Below are 18763 nucleotides of genomic sequence, written 5' to 3'. Positions count from 1 at the left end.
GTGGTATTCATTCCGTCGTTTGTTTGTATTGGGACAAACCGGACGCAGTCATCCAGACCGCCTGGGGTCGCTAACGCTTCGTCTCGGTTAGGCTTAACCGAGAGTTAACATGCTAGCTTAACAACACAATTTGTTGTGGAGCGGTTTTAAATATATTTTGGTCGATTACTTCAACGTTAAATCTCATAACACAGACCGGGTGAGGTGTCTTTTTTGCTCTTAGCGACAGTATAGGTTAACAAACTTAGCGAGCGAAGAATTAGCTAGTTATTATTTAGATTGGTTGCTCACAAACTAGCATCAGCCCCCTTTGAGTATGGGCTAGTAAACATAACGTTAGCAGGGTACTGCTACTATGCTACTGTGGGTTAAGCTAACGTTAGCTAACATTTATCTAGCCGTTGTTTTCAGTATGTCTAGCGTTCATGTTAAAGTTAAGTAATAACTTTTTGAGTGACGTTAACACTAACTTTTTTTGAGTGAATATCTGTAGCTGTAATCTGTAACCAAGAAATTGGACAACCATTGAACAATTGCACAGCTATTGAACAACAAAGCAGTGTGTGCACCATCAGACATCATAATATAAAATCAAACATTATTATCTGTATGTAGAATCACTTGTACCTAGATATATATTGCCATATAGCCCCGGTTTGTGCCTCTCATTATATTATATGAGAGACCAACTGGGGTTAAGCTGTATGATGTCATAAAACTGATGTTGTCTCAATGTCTTCCAGCTCTGGTGTGAAGTCCTCATGAGGTGATGTTGCATGTGTTGCGCTGTCCTCTGCAGAGGACTCTCACCTCTCTACAATGGAGGTGTCAGCGCTCCCTCTACTCTACCAAGCCTCACTCCCTGCAGGGCGAGGACTCCACAGAGACCCGCCTGAACCCCCTTAACATCCAGATGCTGTCCAGGAACCTCCATGACCAGATTTTTCGGGGGCTGGAACCCCAGTACAGAGAGGATGATGTGAAGCGCAGCATTAGGCACCTGCAGAAACATAAGCTGTGGGGGAAGGAGACTTCACTGTTGCCAGAAGTGGAGCTGAAGCTCCCCAAAATGTATGGCAAAAATATTGATGAGCACTTTCGTGTCTTGGCAAAAACGCAGAGTCTTCCTTACCTTGAGGCTGCGACCAAACTGCACCTGGCTGAGCTTCCTCCCATGCCACAGGAGTGGAGCTGGGAGGTTGGCTGGACACGCTATGGGCCCAATGGGGAGAGTCGGAGGGTTGATTTTCCAGAGGAGTCGGCACTGGTGTTTGATGTGGAGGTGTGCATGACAGAGGGACAGTGTCCCACACTGGCTGTTGCTGTGTCTCCCACTAACTGGTGAGGAAGACGCAATACGTGTAAAGACTGTTTATTGGGTGGACTGATTAGTTTCATTGTGGTGTTGGTTATTGATATATTTTTCACTTGCCAGGTACTCTTGGTGCAGTAAGCGTCTGATCGAAGAGCGGTACTCGTGGTCAAACCAGCTGACCCTAGCTGACCTCATTCCCTTGGAGACACCTATGAACTCTGCTCGCCCATCAAGGGGTCAGTGGAAGGAGAGGCTCATAGTTGGCCATAATGTCAGTTTTGATCGATCTTACATCAAGGAGCAATACTTACTAAAGGTTAGTATTCAGAGAACGTTGTGTTTTGTCCTTGTTTCTTATCTCTTATCTCTAGCACTCTCTTTTTTCTTCTTTTTGTTCTGCATCTTTATGTGCCAAGAAGCATGTACCTGCCTGTCTATTACTTTCATGTACAGTACACTATTTTGTAAAGGGTTCTAAGGTTCGCTTCATGGACACCATGAGCCTTCACATGGCCATTTCTGGGCTGACCGGGTTCCAGCGCACACTGTGGATGGCCAATAAGCTGGGTAAAAAGAGAGGTCTTCAGGAGGTCAAGGCACACATTAAAAAAGCTGGGCAGAAAAAGGAGGGTCCATCGGTTCGTGTCTTTTTATTCATCATATTTCAGCCACAACATGCATTTTTTGTGATAACATAACAGCTTTTCTTTTGTTGAGTGTCAGAATCTTTTGGTTAGGATAGTTGCTTGGCTGTTGTCATCACTAAAACTCAATTTGACATGATGTTTTTGTGCACAGGTTGGCTTGTGGGACTGGGTTAATATTAGCAGCATTAATAACCTGGCTGATGTCCATGCTCTGTATGTGGGAGGACCGCCACTGCAGAAAGAGGCCAGAGAGACGTTTGTGAAGGGCAGCATGACGGATGTCAGGAACAACTTCCAGGTCAGACATCCATGACAGATCATGTGTCACACTGTCAGTAAATACCAGGCCTATATTATTTATATTTCAGTATATGAAAGTAAATGACTTGCACTCATCAGGCAGTACAGACAAATACATTTGGCTTTGCTGACCTCTGCAGGAGTTAATGCAGTATTGCGCCATGGATGTCGCGGCCACACATCAAATCTTCACAGAACAGCTTCCCCTCTTCATGGAGAGGTCAGTAAAACCCAACCCACAGAAATTTTCTGTTAACTTCTGTACATATTGAATTTCTAGTAAAGAATATGATACTGCTTTATCCACAACGCTGCATAAAACTGTCATCCTTATCTTTTTATAAGGTGCCCTCATCCAGTGACGTTTGCAGGGATGCTGGAGATGGGTGTGAGCTACCTTCCTGTCAATCAAAACTGGGGGCGTTACCTGGAGGACGCTCAGGACATTTACGAAGAGCTCCAGAGAGAGATGAAGAAGTCTCTGATGACTCTAGCGGACGATGCCTGCCAGCTGCTGCAGGATGACAGGTGAGCAGAGCACCCACCATGTTTCTGACCGTAGCACATTATTTAACTTTATTTAACTTTAGTTAAATAACTCCAAACTTTTATTTAAGATACAAAGAAGACCCCTGGCTTTGGGATCTTGAGTGGGATGTGCAGGAGTACAAGCTGAAGAAAATAGCAGCCAGCAAGAAGAAGCAGTCCAAAAAAGCAGCAGAAACACAAGCTGCTACTCCTCTCCCAGACTGGGAAGAAGGTATAAGCTCAGATCCTTGGCCACATTTATAAAGCAGACGTTATACGTCTTTTTTTAAGATGGCTGGTTTTAGTTAAAATATTATAACAACAATGTAAGTAGGGTCAAATAAAACAGAAGAGATGATTCAGTTGAGTTGTTGTGATATTAGACCCAGGTCCACCCTCTGAGGAGGAGATGGCAGGCCCTTGCCCCAGCAGGCTTGCTGTGGAGAAGCTGATGGAAACAGTGAGTCGTCTTCCAAAGAGAAGGCAACATCTGCCTGGACATCCGGGGTAAGGTCGCTCCCCAGCACCACAGAACGATTTGATAATTATTGTCTTTCGGTTTCCACTGAAAGAGTGCGTCAGTCCGTCTCCCTTCGTACTGTGTCCTTTAGCTGGTATCGTAAGCTGTGTGAGAAGATGTCTGAAGAGGACAGCTGGTCACCTGGAGCCAACCTCATCAGTCTGCAGATGAGGGTGACTCCTAAGCTGATGGGTCTGACGTGGGATGGTTTCCCCCTGCATTACTCAGAGAAATATGGGTGGGGCTACCTGGTACCTGGACGCAGGGATAACCTGGTGTCTGAGGAGGAGAGTACAGGGCCCGTGTGCCCACACAGGTACTTATACACTGTGCTTACATCACCAAGACACAACCTATTTATTATTTAATGTTATATTACAGCATAGGATGTATGTGTATTTGTTTAAGCATTTGTTTTGTCTCACAGAGCTATTGAGCGTGTTTACAGAGAGTACTGTGAGCAGAACAGCAAAGAGCAGCCAGAATATTTGGACTACAGACCTTCAGATGATCTCATGTGGACAGACAGCGCAGTGTGGGAAAAGGTGCATACGCTCAGAATGTAATGTACCTCATTCTTGTAGTGTTTAGAAGAAGGCATCCATAAATCTCACTGTTTATAAATCATATGAAAGAGCTCATACCTCATAATCATAGAACAGTAAAGTAATTAAGGTGATTACCTATAAATATATTGTGTTAGACGAACAGGAACAGCATTCTTTTTTCCACATTTATAAAAGCGATGGTTTGCCTGAGAATTTTTTGGAAAACACAGCTCAATCTTATATTTAGTTTCCTCCTTATCATTTCACCCGCAGCTATCTCAGCAGAAACTGTGTGCACGCCTGGTCTGAAGTATGTGTGAGGTGCACACATTTTCACCGCACATTTTTCTTTTATAAATGCCAATTTATGTGCAGGAACTGTGTACGCATGGTTTTTGTGTGTGTGCATTATTTATACATCTGGCCCCAAGTGTTGGTGTTTGTTCAGTGCTGCTTTGGCTCGCTGATCAGGCCCGGGAGCTCTGGAATGACAACATATATATCATGACGTAGTTTTGTTTCTCAACCTCACATCAAGGTGGAGGAGTTCAGTTCCCTGGAGAGTCTGATGGAGGAAAATGGAGTCAAAATGACAAACAATGGAAAGAGGAAGAAAAACATGGTGAGTGAAATGATTGTTAATATTAACAGGTATGGAATGACTCTGTATCATGAGCAACTCTTTTTATAGCCGAGTTAATATGAAACAGCACCATCTGGTCGAACGCAGTGTATTGTGGTTTTTATTCTACGTGTGTTTTTTGTTGCACTGTGCTGAAATTGAACATTAGTTATTGTGATTTGTTGTGATTTTGTTGCATTCTGTGTCAACTACAGTCTCAAGATCCACATAGTGTCCCAGATGGGAGTCACTGCCATTATCACCATGGAAATGGCCCCTACAATGATGTAGATATCCCAGGGTGCTGGTTTTTCAAGTTACCTCATAAGGTGAAGTCTCACTGTTAGCCTGAATAACTGGCTTTGGCACACTGAATTACTGTCATCGTCTCACTGAGTATGTGTATTTCAGGATGGCAATCACAACAATGTCGGCAGTCCCTTTTCAAAAGACTTCCTGTCCAAGATGGAGGACGGTACTCTCAGGGCAGGACATGGTGGCACCAACGCAACACGAGCTCTGGAGATCAACAAAATGATGTCGTTCTGGAGGAACGCCCATAAACGTATAAGGTACCTGTTTCCACCATAAAGTTATTCATCTTTTCGTCATAAAGATGGTGAATACTGGATTTTACTGTGTCTTTATAGCTCTCAGATGGTGCTGTGGCTGCGAAGGGGAGAGCTTTCTCGTGTTGTCAGCAGGTTTGTCTGGTACATCAATAGCTATTCTGTATTTATTCAACGAACGGAAAACTCATTGCAGTTTATAACAACCTTTCTGTCTCCTAAAGACACAAAGATTTCGATGATGCGGGCCAGTATGGTGCCATATTACCTCAGGTCATCACCGCTGGAACGGTAACGCGTAGGGCTGTGGAGCCAACGTGGCTGACTGCCAGTAATGCACAGGTAAGGAGAAGCAGAGAAGGACCTACATTACTGACTCAGATCAGCTGCCAGTTTGAACTGAATCACAGTTACCAGCCAGGAGAGACACGTTGCTTCTTGTGTCCACAGCGGGATCGGGTAGGCAGTGAGCTGAAGGCCATGGTACAGGTACCACCTGGATATCACCTGGTTGGAGCAGATGTAGACTCTCAGGAGTTGTGGATTGCTGCCGTGCTTGGAGAGGCTCACTTTGCTGGCATGCACGGTGAGATTTGTCCCTTTGAAATCTTGCATAGTTCTTCTATAGTTTACAGTTGTAGAAGGCAGTACATCTCTCAGGGTTCCTACACAATTTCCATTTCTAAATTCCATACTTTTCCAGACTCAAATTTCAAGACTTCTCAGTAGATTTTTTTTGTAGGTCATATTTGACATTGGGAACAAATAGCCTGCCGTTCCGTCTACACACCTACACAGACAGTTGGACGACGTTCCACTGCCAAACATCTCACGAAAAACACTCTGCTTGTATCAACAATTTAGTTTAAGAAATTCCCAATTTTTTTTATTAGGAACCCAATTTTTAAAAAATCTGTTGATAGTCTAAACAAACAGCACCTGATGCTAACTGTGTATCTTATGTCTCTGCAGGTTGTACAGCATTTGGCTGGATGACCCTTCAGGGAAAGAAGAGTCAGGGCACTGACCTGCACAGCCGCACCGCTGACACTGTGGGCATCAGCCGAGAGCATGCCAAGGTGTTCAACTATGGACGCATTTATGGTGCAGGACAACCCTTTGCCGAGAGGCTGCTAATGCAGTTCAACCACCGCCTCAGTCAGGCAGAAGCTGCCAGTAAGGCCAAGCAGATGTACGCCCTAACAAAGGGCATACGCAGGTACACCCAACAAGTTCAGTGGTTGTGTTTAGTAGTTAGGTGGTTAAGTTAAGCTCTGGTGCTTCATGATTGTTCTTATGTTGTTTTTAGATACCAGTTGTCAGAGGAGGGTGAGTGGCTTGTCAGTGAACTGGGTATAGATGTGGAGAAGGAAGAAGATGGAAGTGTCACCCTGCAGGAGTTGCGGAGGATCACTAGACTGGCGTCACAGAGGTTAGGGAGTAAGGAACACATCAAACAAACATCTACAGCCACTTGTCAGGAGCCTTTTAGTGTCACAACATATTCCCCCATGATCTCCAAGTCAATCTGCTCCTTCATGTCCTTCTGTCTCCTTCTGTGTTCCTTATACCCTTCAGCTCCCGGCGGAAGAAGTGGGATATGGTCGACAAACGCTTGTGGTTTGGAGGTACAGAGTCGGACATGTTCAACAAGCTGGAGAGTATTGCTCATTCAGCCAAGCCGGCCACTCCTGTTCTAGGCTGCAGGATTAGCAGAGCACTGGAGCCCACGGCAGTTAAGGATGAGGTAAGTGCTGTTCAGTGGGACAGACCAATTAAATTGACATGGTGGAGGTATGTATGTATGAGCAGCCAAACAAACTTTTTTCGTCAGTATAATTTTAGAGATTCACTGTAAGAAATGTTTACTGCCTTTTTATTATTTTACTGTTCATAGCCAAATGTCATTAAGTCCTAAAATCTGATGATAAACTGTTTTCAAGAAGAAATTATTAGCACAAAAATGGCTGTTTTCCCCTAAATAATCCATTGCTCAAGAACCTGACTGGATTAGGTACATCGTTACTGCTGATAATCATGGTGCCATATTTCTTTTTCAGTTTATAACAAGCAGAGTGAACTGGGTGGTTCAGAGCTCTGCAGTGGACTACCTTCATCTGATGCTGGTGGCCATGAAGTGGCTCTTTGAGGAGTACGACATCGACGGCCGTTTCTGCATCAGCATCCACGATGAGGTGCGGTACCTTGTCCGCAGCGAGGACCGCTACCGAGCAGCGCTGGCACTTCAGATCACAAACCTGCTCACGAGGTCTGCTTGTAGCTTAGTGTTTGTCCTTCCCTGTCAGAATATCCACAAGAGAACAGGCAATATACTCAACAGCTTTTCTAACTGTGTGCTCGTGTCTCCTGCAGGAGTATGTTTGCACATGTGTTAGGCATGCAGGACCTTCCCCAGTCGGTGGCTTTCTTCAGTGCAGTTGACATTGACCTGTGTCTGAGGAAGGAGGTGAACATGGACTGTGTGACCCCCTCCAACCCCACAGGTCTGGAAAAAAGATACGGCCTACCACCTGGTGAGTGGTGTGTGACATAAACAATGTGCATAAAAAAGATACATTACTGGTCAGATCCCTGCAGTTAAAGAAGTATTTTTTCCCCCATCGTGTTACTTTGAGGGTACCTTAAATATGAATTCATTAAGTATATTCTTCTACCTCAGTCCAAAATCAAACTATATCAAAGCAAAGATGCCATTTCACACTGTCAGTGACCTCTCAGTTTACATTACACTGCTGTTACCTGGCAAGAAAAGAGTGAAAGGGAGCGTGCTAAAAAATGTAGTTATAGATTTAGGAGAGTGAATTACAAATTTGTGCACACAAACATGAAACACCACATTCTTACACCCAATATCTGCCAGGCAAAGTAAAATTTAATGCAAGATACTTAAAAAACAGTTTAAATAAACACAGTAAGACAGAAGATAATATTTATTTTACAACAAAACAGCACTTGACACAAAGCTAGGCTGAAGGTGTACTGAAAACCATAGATCCAGCTCTTCCCTTTGAGTAGCTAAGGACTGATAAAGCTGGGCCATCCTAAGTACTACTATGTGTAGTTATAACCATACTGTCTTCAAACAAAGAACACATTCTTAAAGCAACTCATTCATCCCGATGAAGTCAAATGAATCCTTGACAAATCTTTAAATAATGTTGGTCAAAAAGAACAGCTACACCATGTTGATACATGCATGTTATAAACAAAATACATTTTTATTTTAAAAGATATAAACTATAGGAAGACAACCAGAGTGTTAAACAATGTGTGCAAACTTTCCACAGGTGAGGCCTTGGACGTGTACCAAATCATTGACATCACCAAAGGCTCTCTGAACAAAGCGAGATAGCACTCTGGGGGCCAAGCCGCTGTTATTCAGAACAGTGGTTCAAACACAACACTGCCAGGAGGCTGTTCAGCAGCTGGTCGAGTTCAAGATCTGTGAGGAATCTGGAGATGTGTATCAAACAGAGGAGCAGCTCACTGTTTTTTCTTCTTCTGTTTGGGCTCTTGTGTCTCCTCTGCATCCTGTGACTCTGTGGTCTGGAAGGAATGTAAGGAGAAACAGACACTGAGATCTCACCCAGCAGAGGCTGGATTGTGGGGTGTTTGGGGGAAGTAAATGTTAAAGGCAGTTTAAAGCAGAACAGATGCTTTCAAAACAGGCGGGAACATGAGATTGCACTGACCTCCTGACTGTCGTCCTGCTCCTGCAGGGCTGCGTCCAGAGAAGCAGCGTTGATGCGGAAATCTCTTGAAGTGCTCAGCTTCATGTACTGCATCAGGTTTACCTGATCAAACATACATGCGGGTGTTGAGTGAGTGAAACACTGTATGAGTGGCCTAACTGATAACAGCACTAACAGTGTACAAGGAACTTCCTGTGTTTGGCTCGTATGCTGTTCTGTTACTCTGACAGCTATCTCAAACAATCCAATTCACACTTACCTTTGATTTCTTTGAGAGTGTGATAAGGTATTTCTCATACTGCTCAATACTGAAGATCACATTAGGGATGGTTTTTGTGTCACGCAGAAGTTTTGCCTGCCAAGAGGAAAGACAGATCAGACTGAGATGAACAAATCCTCAAAATCAGATCAGTTTAAACCTTGGAAGTTTTTTTGTTGTACAGGTGTAGCTATACATGTTTGATAAATGTCCTTACAGATGCAGCAGTGTTCACTTCAGTCCTTTTCTTTTTCTTCTTGTCATCTCCACCACCATATTCTCCACTCTAATAAAAAAAACCCATTGTTATAAAAAAAAGGCACCACTCCTTCTTGAGGCCGAAGTTGCTGTAAACCTTAACGAAAAAACTCAAATGGCACAACAATAATGAGCTTTACCTGTGCGTACGTGATGAAAGAGTAGCACTGTGGTGTCAGGTGGGAGCCCGACAGTTTGACCTGCACAGAAAGCATTGGATTAGCGTGACATCAGACGTACGAGAAGATTCGAACAGACAACCAACAGCTCAGACTCACCAGCTTCTCAAAGCGTGCTGGCAGTGCCCTGTGCTGGCTAGAACACACCTGAATGTACTAAAACAACAGAGAGAAAAGTCATTAATGTCACATTAGACAAATTTCACTCTACATTCATACTGAGATCACAGAGCGGACAGATGCGCACATATTTAACCAGGGTGGTGAGGATGGTGTACGTGCGACTCAGTTCTCTCAGCAGTGTGATGGTACAGGTGCCGGGCAGCAGGGCCGTCTGGACCAGCTCGTTTAGTGCAGTCAGTAGAGTCCCGAGCTGCAGCGTCACCGCTTTCTCTATCGGATCCTGCTGGCATGCAGTCTGGGTCGCCTCACCTACACATCAGGATCGTAACATCACACAGTTTTAGTGCCGTTCCCTGACAGAGATGCATCTCCTCCCCTTGTCCCCCCTCAACTCCAACCATTAATCCAACCGAGCATCAGTGTAAAAGGCGTCTTACCGGAACCCGATTTATCAGAGGCCGTCTGGCTCTTCTTCCTGGCAATGAGCCAATCCACTTCGTCCAGCACTCTGTCAACCTGAGACAGGACCAGCAGCTGGGGCAGGGAGAGATTAAAATGATGAAGATGGTGGGCACGCTGTGCAAACAGATTCTGAGATATTGATGCCACGGCAAATCGGAAGCTTCCAGGTATAAGACTCAACACTCACTGCTCCTGTGTTCGCAGTCTTCATGTTGATGATGGCGAAGTGAGACTGCTTTTCCACCTCCACGTCCTGACCGTAAGAAAGAAAAGGCAGATTGAAAAATGACTAGAAAAAGTGGCATGTTAACCATGACTAAGATACCATTAAAGGGGTTTTCTGGGAGTTTTTCCTTATCAGCTGTGAGGGTCCAAGGACAGATGTATAATACCAGAAAGTATGATTGTGTGTACCTGGTCGATATCTCCCAGCTGGCTGTGGATGTCTTGGCAGAGTTCCAGCAGCAGGCTTACAGGACTCTTATAGAGAACGTGCAGGTTGAAGAGAAGAGAGAGGAGGCCCTTGGAGAAAGCAGAGTCCTCTGAAAGAGAGAAGTAATCATACCTCAGAAGACACATTACTGTATCTAACATGGATGGAAAGATAAAGTAAACCATTATCACTCACCAAAACCGGTCTCCTTGCAGATTTTCACAGTCCACGTGATCATCTGAACAAACTGTAGATGTAGACATGTGTTAGTGGAACAGGTGCTATGGACTTTTTTTGTATGCAGTGCACTTAAAGAAGACACCTACCTGCTGGGAGGAGGGCTTTAGCTGGCGTGAGAGCACGCTCAGGATGCTGACCAGCAGCTGAGCCTCTTTGCTGTTGAATTCGTCCTCACTTCCACTTAACTGTGTGAACAGCGCCCTCTGTTGACGGGCAAAGAAAATTAAATTTTAGTGTCGCTGCTGAGATGTGATGGAAAGAAAGTTAATGTTTGGATTTTAATCTTTAAAATAAGAAGAGAATAATCAAGTCTAATTCTGTATAGATGCACCTGAAACTGTCGGATGTAAAAGTAGTTCATCTCTGTCACGTTGCCATTGACTGGCTCCGCATCGTCCTCTGAGATGTCTGCAACAAACACAAAATGCAATGACTTCCTGTGTACCATTCAGGTGTTAAATTTTAAATTAACCGCTTTTACTGTGCGTGTCTAACCCATGGTGGAGAGGAGCTGGGCCATCTTGTCTGGATAGCGCTGCTGGCAGGCTGTGAAGATCCTGAGCAGACCTTCCAAACACAACAGGGACAGGCTGGAGCGCTTCTCCTTCTTCCCTGCATCCTCCACGACACTGGGGATGTTGGTGTAACGCCACATCAGCACACTGGAATTTGCAAAGACAGATCCGGTGTTGGTCAAACAATGTCACAGAGAACAAACCCATGAAGACTGTCTAACTAAATGCTGTTATTTAGGCCAAGGGAATCTGACCTCGTCATGTCACAGAGGAAGCGGAAAGTTCTGTCTGTGTTCTGTCCATCTGGGCCATCTGTGTGTCCAGTTTCCTCCAGCTGCTGGATCTTGTGTACAGCCACATTTACCGCATAGCGCATGAACTCTCCACTTGAGCGAAGCACTGAGAGAGCCTCCTCCCTGCTCTGAGTACTGTCTCTAAAACACACAAAACAAGAAATGCAGTTTTGTTACATTTGTCCAATGTATTACATTTCCAGCAATCCAATAGTGTTTCATTTTAGAATTTATTTTCCATGTTTTGGTGTTGCCAATGCTACTCTTGATTCAATGCACGTTATTCACATAGTGTTTTTAACTTTTAGCTCTTTGAGTTCTCTTCCTACTTGTCACTGTCAATTTGATAAATGCTGTACAACGTGTACAATCCAGTCAAGACATGTAAGAGAAAGAACTAAAATGTGTGCATTCACTGTTTAATAAAGTAGTTATAAATAGGCACGTAGGTAGGACATTTAAATTTAAGGCTTTTTAGGACCTTTTCAATTCAATATCTAACCAAATTTAAGACTGATTTTTGGACAAAGGATTTTTTCCCTATTCAAGCATTGCAGATAAGTATGAAGGGAAGTATGTGGTCCTGTGCAGAGGCACGTTTTATGTAGTATTACGGTTATTAGAGTGAGTTAGTTTAATCTACATTTTGCCACATGTTTGTATACATATAAAGTAAAGTATAAGGTTCAGTGGCAGGTTTAAAGAACGACTTTAAAAGACAGACAAATGAAATTAGATAAAATGTTTGGGGCAGTTTAGAGCTCACAATTTAAAAACTAAGACTACTTAATAACCTGTAAGGCCTAATATTTATAACATTTAAGACATTTGACTTGTTAAGGACCTGAAGACACTCTGGTAACAGTAATCCATGTAAACATAGCCACCAGATCATTACCTGAAGAGTGCTGTGAGGAGAGTTGACACAAAGCCCAGAGAGAGTAAACTGCGCGGGCTCTTGCTTGATGGCGTTCGACCCTTTCCTGATTTCTCCCTCAGGATCTCGGACAGCTTGTGGTAGCGGTTGAAAAGCTCTATGAGCTCCTCAAAGCCGCTTTTACTGCAACACACAGAGGCAAGCATAAACATTTAAAAAAACAAAACACTTTAACACTGATGCTCACAATGTCGAAACCACACACAGAAACGTGGTTGTTACCTGTAGTTGGCTTGGATGAAGTTGTACTCCATAAGGACCTCATACACTCCCATCACCAGCAAAGCATAGATATTATTCTTCGTCCCAACACTGGATCCCGTGGAGAACTCAGCTGACTTGTCCTGATTGACACACAGACATGGCTTATTAATGCTTTCAGTGCCAAAAGGGAGTGATGCTTATTTGCTTCTTTATGCACATGTCAAAAGGATTCTGACATTTTCTTTAACCACTACTTTAATTAACCGTTTGTGTTGAATGCATACCAGTTCAAAGTCCTCCAGTTCACTCTTGATCATGCGTCTCGTCATGCTTTCTAGGATCGTCTGTAGTTCCGACTGGTACCCCTCCTCCTCCTCTTCCTCCTCGTCATCGCTGTCGCCAGTGTTGGCTGATCGACGCATGTTCTGCAGCCACAGCAGGCAGTGTACAGTACAGCTCACCAGATGGGCCTGAAATGGAACAAACGCTATTTATAGTAAGATATTCACAGAGTAAAAACACAGTCACAAAGATGATACAGAGCAGACAGAGTACCAGTGGCTCCTGGAGGTAGATTTGGTCTCCGTGCGCTGTGATGCATGGTTCAAGTTTCACTGGGGGCAGGAGGTCCTGCTCAGGCTCGTAGTACCGCTTCAACTAAGGATACACATCAAGACATGACATACAGCTCTCCATGTTATAGACAAGACCGCATAGTGTCATTATACCTAACATAACACGCACATAATACACACATACCTGGGAGAAGAGGGTCTGCATGATGGAGCTTGCAAGTTGAGAGTTGCGACGGAGAACATCATAGAAACCCTGAAATGGGAGAGAATTTATATGTTGAAGAATTTCTTTTAGGATTTTTTCTGAAGCTGAAAGATATGTATGCAAGGTGCTAACGGTGGAAAAGAAGTTAAACTCATCAGGCTATAAAGTAATTGTAAGAGCATGTAGCAAAATTGAAAGCACCTAATGAACATGGCATAGAAATGAGAACTCTAACCTCATAGAGCATGAGGCGCACGTCAGCCTGCTGGCCGAGGCAGCGACGCAGGCTGCTGAGGATCTCCAGACAGAACGCTTCGTTGGCAGCGGAGTTGTAGCGAGAGTGAACGTCCACTTGGATCTATTCAGACAGTCATTATACAACAGGCCATGTTTAAAAGTGCACGTATTGTCACAGCTGGAAATGCTTTCGAGCACCCTTGTCGCACATGCATCTATGGAAAAAGACCAACTGTACCTGGCTAGAGGAGACTGCCTGGCTACACTGGCTCGAGGCCAAGCTGCCCAACACTTTGAAGTTCTTCAGCAGCAACAGGAAGCCAGTCACTGCAGACTTTCTGCCGTCCAGCTGGCTGGTAGAGTCGTATGTGGGGAGAACAGCGTGAGAAATTACCTTTAGTGGAGGTGCTACACGGCCTCTCTTTTTAATTAATGTTAAGCTATCACATGTGTTTACCAAAGCATGATTCATTAACTGTACTGATGAACGTCATCTGATTAAAAAGCAGTACACACCTGGAGAACATGGCCTTGCGGAGGACTAGAATCAACGCATCTTTCAAGGACATACTGACTTTTAGCAGGGGCTGATTAAAAAGAGAAAAATGATTAAACAACAGAAACCTCCACAGTGTGTGTGTGTGTGTGTGTGTGTGTGTGTGTGTGTGTGTGTGTGTGTATGCGTGTAGCTACCTGGACAGCTTTTAGTAGACCCTGAACAGTGGCCAAGGGCAGGTATGACAGGTGGTCGAATGTCTCTGTCACCTTGGAAGATGACTCCAGGAGGATCATGGGAGCAGAGACCACAATGTCGGAGAAAAGGTCTGATACAGAAACAAAACAACAGAAAGGAGAAAGGTTAAAGACTTATTGGACATTGGTGCACGACTGATAGCTGGAACTTATATCTAAAAGTTGCATTACCTAAGTAATGACTGACAGGTGAGGCTGTTTTCGTGACCAGTCGATTCAAGACCTGCTCCAGTATCTCGCCTCTGATAGGCTCGTGTATCTGAGGAAACACACACCCTCCAGTGAGAAAATACAATATAATAATGTAGTCAGTTTTGGGTAATTTACAAAAAATAACTGTTACCTTAAAGCCCTGCAAGAGCACCTGTCCTCCAAGCTTACATGCCTGCTGAGTCGGGGTCCGGGCTACAGTTGCAGACCCTTCTGTGGTCTTGCCAAATGGTCCAGGTTTGGGTCCAAACGCATCCATGAGGCAGAAGCCCAGCTGCACCAGCCCCTGGGTCACATGATCCCAACCAAACACACTGCACAGGCAAAAATGTTGAATTTGTTTTAAGAATATTAACTACAGATACTGTGTTCATGACAGATGTAAGATGATAAAGTAGTGTATCTTGGCCACCACAGATAACTGCTGATAATATCACATACTGTTATAATTTGGGCCAAGAAAGTCATATCAAGATATGCCGAGGTGGATTGTTTTGATGCTTTGACCTGTTCTTGACTGTGTCCAGTATCATCTGAGCCACGCTACAGTGCCCAGGCAGGAGGTCCTGCAGGAACTTTGACCCCTGCTGCAGCTGCTCATCCTTGAAGCTCTTGACAATTGCCCCCTTCAAAAGGTCAAACACCTGACAAATCCAAGGAAAGGAGAAAAAATAAATAAATAAATAAACAGAAAAGATAAAAAAAAGACTCAAATGAGTCATGGTATAAATTTCTCACCTGCTCCTCATAGCGCTGGATGCGTGCCACTGAGAGCAACAAGGCAACACTGAACGGGCACAGGTCCCCATAAGATGTCTGCAGAGATGCAATTAAAAATTTACGGCATACCTTACAAATGTAATCAAGCGATCAGAAATAACTTCAGTAACAGACAGCTATATATAACCTTAAAGCTTTTGAGGAATTCTCTCCCCAGTTCGTGGTCGAGTCGTATAGCAAAGACTATGTGGAGGATAGCAGTTCCCTGCACATGCCTCAGCTGGTCCTGTGGAATTGACTGAACCTCTAGATCCAGGCTCCTGAGAAGAAGAAACAGTGAAAAACAACAATCAGTAAATGGAAAGCGAGCAGAATCATTTAGAGGGAATACAGTTTATTCCACTTGCAGAGTATGAGGCACTCACTCTCCGTGTTTCTCCTCCTCTTCCTGGCGTACGTCTTGCTCCTTAAAATAACTGATGATTCCATCCAGGACCTGTTTCTTACAACCCTAACAGACATAGTGCAGGGCAGATACTTAGATCATTAAACAATGAGGAAGACATGATAAGGCTACCTGTTGCTGTTATTTTTGAAACACACAAACACACCTTTGCAGATAAGAGCAGCAGCTGATAAACCAGTGGTGGGATCTCCTGCAGATCCAGCTTGGTGAACATCCTCAGGACTTTCTCCACCAAAAACTGCAGCTCCTCTGATGATAAAGGCACGTCCCTACAATAAGACAGACACACAAAAAAACTGCTGACTAATGCTATATGCCCTGAGAGGCAGCACAAGAAACAATAGCAAATAAAACATTGTTATATCTTTATAAAACATTACAACAGCAAAAAAGACAATAAACATATTATTCTGTAGGAAACTGCACAGTGTCTGCGAATGTGATGGTCTGATCGTCAAAGGTGTTACCTGAACATGGTGGTCAGGTGGATGACACACTGTGGGTCCCATCTGCATAAATATAAATAAAACATCCTATGACTACTACTGCTGTTTGTTAAAGACCCATATGAAATGGTTTGGGCTGAAATATCTCCTCTCAGTAAGGGGAGTGTCGATGTCCTCACCTGCTTGAGCAGAGGCTGTTGATCAGCTGTTTCTTGTATTCCTCGCCACTGAGTTCACCTAAAGTAATGATAAAATTCCAGGCAACCACAAGAGACAGAGATTCACCATATTTTAAAACGTGCACCTTGAAGATTACATCACTAAGTAAGATGCTGAAAGGTACCAAGGCTAGTAATCTGCACTCACCTTTTCCATAGGACAAGGCTTCACAGGCTGAGAGGGCAGTAAGCACAGTAGGAAACAGCTCTAGGGATTTCCCACTGCCCATTTTTCCCACCTTAATGGCCTCAACAAAAACAGACGCCAGTTTTGCAAGACAGGGTCCGGGTAGTGTATGAGTCTGTGTATAACATGTAAGAGACAAAATGGTAATTAGACAGATGTGTTTGTGCCATACTGGACATATCACAAGAGGACACAATATGTTAAGACAATTCATAAAATGCTAAAACTGATTTGACAACAGCCCTGATGAATTAGTGCATGTACTTAAACAATGTTGTTCTAATAAGATAAAGTCATACTTTATCAATACCCAAGGGGGAATATACACATGCACTAAAAGGACCTATACATGCATAATATACAGGCGCCCTGAGCAATTTGGGGTTCAGTGCCTTACTTAAAAGGACCTGTAAAAGGAGGTAAACTGGCACCTCTCCAGCTACCAGTCCACACTCCATATTTGGTCCAGACGGAGACTTGACCGATGACCCTTCTGTCTCCCAACACAAGTGCCTATGAACTACTACTACTAGTGCCATAATAACATATACATTTACATATATTTTAGTATTGTGTTGATGAGATAACAACCCGTGTCTCATATCCTTATACCCAAGAGAGAGAGCTCCAAGCAGCCCTTAGCAGTGACAAATAATTATCTTTAATTTCTCATTCAAAGACCTATACTTTTGAAGCCTAGCACAACCACAAGCCTGCAAGTTACAAGACAATATTTTGCCTTTTACATGTCATTTCTTGTTGCTGCTGCCCTTTCACAGAGGAGTCATTATTATTGACAGAAGCCACTCCGAGTGATACTCTGGTATCATAACCAGGCTTATTCAATTTACCTCCAGCATCAGCAGTCCAATGATATCAGCTGCCACCTCAGTCTGAAGGTCCCCAGACTCACACAGTGGGATGCAGTGTTCATAAACGAGAAGTCTACGGTTTGACCCTTCATTGGAAGTGGGTGGAGAGCCTAAAAAAGAGCACACACTTTTACTGCACAAAACACCCTGTGTGACATTAAAACCAATGCATTTACATTTACAGGTCATTTACATTTTTTAACAACTCTGACTAGTGATATCTTTATCATGATCTGTAACATCACTAACAGCAGACGACACTGTGTACTTACCTTTGAATATGCCTTTAATCATGCTACCGACCTTCTTTCCCTTCAGTGCGCCATTGGTGATCACAGTGATTAGCTAGAAGCAGATATCAGAGAGGGAAGTGTTTCATGAGCCATCCGACTGGATACATGTGGTTAGACAAGTTGACTAATTAATTTAGCATTACCTGGTCATTTGAAAGGGAGGACAGGTACTTCTGAAGTTCAGCGGGATTGTCTCCATCCGACAGTGTGACGATTTTATCCATTTCAGCCCTCATGATCAACCTGTAGACGCACACAAGCAGATGGTAAACACACACAGGAAGAAATCTAAGTTGGGTGCCAACAGTTGCTACTGTAGCTCAATGTTAAATTTGAAAGTTACCTCTGATTGTCGACCGTTTAACTTAATTTGATATTGGACATTCAATTACATTCAGCAAACTGGCTAACTAGTCCGTGAAAACGCAAAGTCACACCCGCTGTATCTTTGGTAACACTTGAATGCATAATATATAACGAAATTCCCGCCTGCGCACACTTCCTGTTTTGCTTCGGGGTTGCCACGTTCGGTTCAAAGCTCCCACAATTACAGAATTAGATAACACCGAGTATGTACTATTTCATTACACTGTAAAATATGTATGATAACACAACATGTTATTTAGAACAACGAGGAGTTATCCAAAGCTCGTAACATAATGCTGTATCCGTTTAACTACCAGGCAAACTATAAAATGCAGTACGAAAAACTTGATATCTACAGACCTGTCAACTCTAATCACAAGGCACGCCTACAGACGTAGCCTGTGCTGGGTTGCCAGATTTGGCTATGTTTCTTGAAGATTTTGAGGCCGGACGGGCTTGGGTTTGTACGGTTTGTACGAAAGTTTTTGTTTAGTATCTTAACGGTAAATCAAACATCCTTATTTAATTGAGGGTTTTACAATCTCTTTCG

General features: G+C 43.6%; 2 protein-coding genes across 2 annotated transcripts; one reads left to right on the top strand and one right to left on the bottom strand.

Moving 5' to 3' along the window:
* Window positions 1–76: 76 nt before the first annotated feature.
* Window positions 77–9339, top strand: polg (polymerase (DNA directed), gamma). Its single transcript, XM_033635252.2, has 23 exons — window positions 77–199; window positions 744–1341; window positions 1436–1631; window positions 1786–1953; window positions 2114–2260; window positions 2403–2482; window positions 2608–2790; window positions 2880–3022; window positions 3174–3297; window positions 3402–3626; window positions 3738–3855; window positions 4397–4480; window positions 4696–4809; window positions 4892–5052; window positions 5131–5184; window positions 5274–5391; window positions 5500–5635; window positions 6022–6268; window positions 6359–6481; window positions 6628–6796; window positions 7110–7318; window positions 7423–7583; window positions 8358–9339. The coding sequence occupies exons 2-23, from the start codon at window positions 770–772 to the stop codon at window positions 8420–8422; spliced, it is 3597 nt and encodes a 1198-aa protein (XP_033491143.1). The 5' UTR covers window positions 77–199; window positions 744–769; the 3' UTR covers window positions 8423–9339.
* fanci (FA complementation group I) lies at window positions 7988–18345 on the bottom strand. The gene is made up of 38 exons (XM_033635251.2): window positions 18191–18345; window positions 17991–18090; window positions 17827–17899; window positions 17534–17664; window positions 16644–16797; window positions 16457–16514; window positions 16299–16340; window positions 15977–16100; window positions 15791–15876; window positions 15553–15685; window positions 15384–15461; window positions 15153–15289; window positions 14779–14959; window positions 14607–14694; window positions 14376–14506; window positions 14199–14269; window positions 13921–14035; window positions 13681–13803; window positions 13425–13493; window positions 13221–13322; window positions 12950–13135; window positions 12684–12805; window positions 12423–12584; window positions 11486–11665; window positions 11212–11378; window positions 11048–11124; window positions 10803–10919; window positions 10672–10723; window positions 10458–10585; window positions 10231–10296; window positions 10019–10115; window positions 9706–9890; window positions 9558–9614; window positions 9420–9479; window positions 9239–9307; window positions 9022–9117; window positions 8763–8864; window positions 7988–8616 (listed from the first exon to the last, which is right to left on the bottom strand). Exons 2-38 carry the CDS (start codon window positions 18081–18083, stop codon window positions 8554–8556), a joined length of 3975 nt encoding a protein of 1324 aa, XP_033491142.2. The 5' UTR covers window positions 18084–18090; window positions 18191–18345; the 3' UTR covers window positions 7988–8553.
* Window positions 18346–18763: the final 418 nt, after the last annotated feature.

The sequence above is a fragment of the Epinephelus lanceolatus genome, chromosome 5, assembly GCF_041903045.1.
Source record: "Epinephelus lanceolatus isolate andai-2023 chromosome 5, ASM4190304v1, whole genome shotgun sequence".
In the NCBI taxonomy this organism is placed as follows: domain Eukaryota; kingdom Metazoa; phylum Chordata; class Actinopteri; order Perciformes; family Serranidae; genus Epinephelus; species Epinephelus lanceolatus.
The sequence above is the reverse complement of the archived record's forward strand: the minus strand, read 5'-3'. Positions and strand labels throughout refer to the sequence as shown.

Excerpts from the sequence above, each read along its gene's own strand:
- fanci (XM_033635251.2), bottom strand. The coding sequence starts at position 18,083 with ATGAGGGCTGAAATGGATAAAATCGTCACACTGTCGGATGGAGACAAT. Across the intron at positions 13,494-13,680 it reads TGCGCCTCATGCTCTATGAG|GGTTTCTATGATGTTCTCCG; the intron begins GTTAGAGTTCTC and ends CTCCCATTTCAG. Across the intron at positions 12,806-12,949 it reads AACTGGAGGACTTTGAACTG|GACAAGTCAGCTGAGTTCTC; the intron begins GTATGCATTCAA and ends TGTGTCAATCAG.
- polg (XM_033635252.2), top strand. The coding sequence starts at position 770 with ATGTTGCATGTGTTGCGCTGTCCTCTGCAGAGGACTCTCACCTCTCTA. Across the intron at positions 3,856-4,396 it reads ACAGCGCAGTGTGGGAAAAG|GTGGAGGAGTTCAGTTCCCT; the intron begins GTGCATACGCTC and ends CCTCACATCAAG. Across the intron at positions 6,482-6,627 it reads ACTAGACTGGCGTCACAGAG|CTCCCGGCGGAAGAAGTGGG; the intron begins GTTAGGGAGTAA and ends TATACCCTTCAG.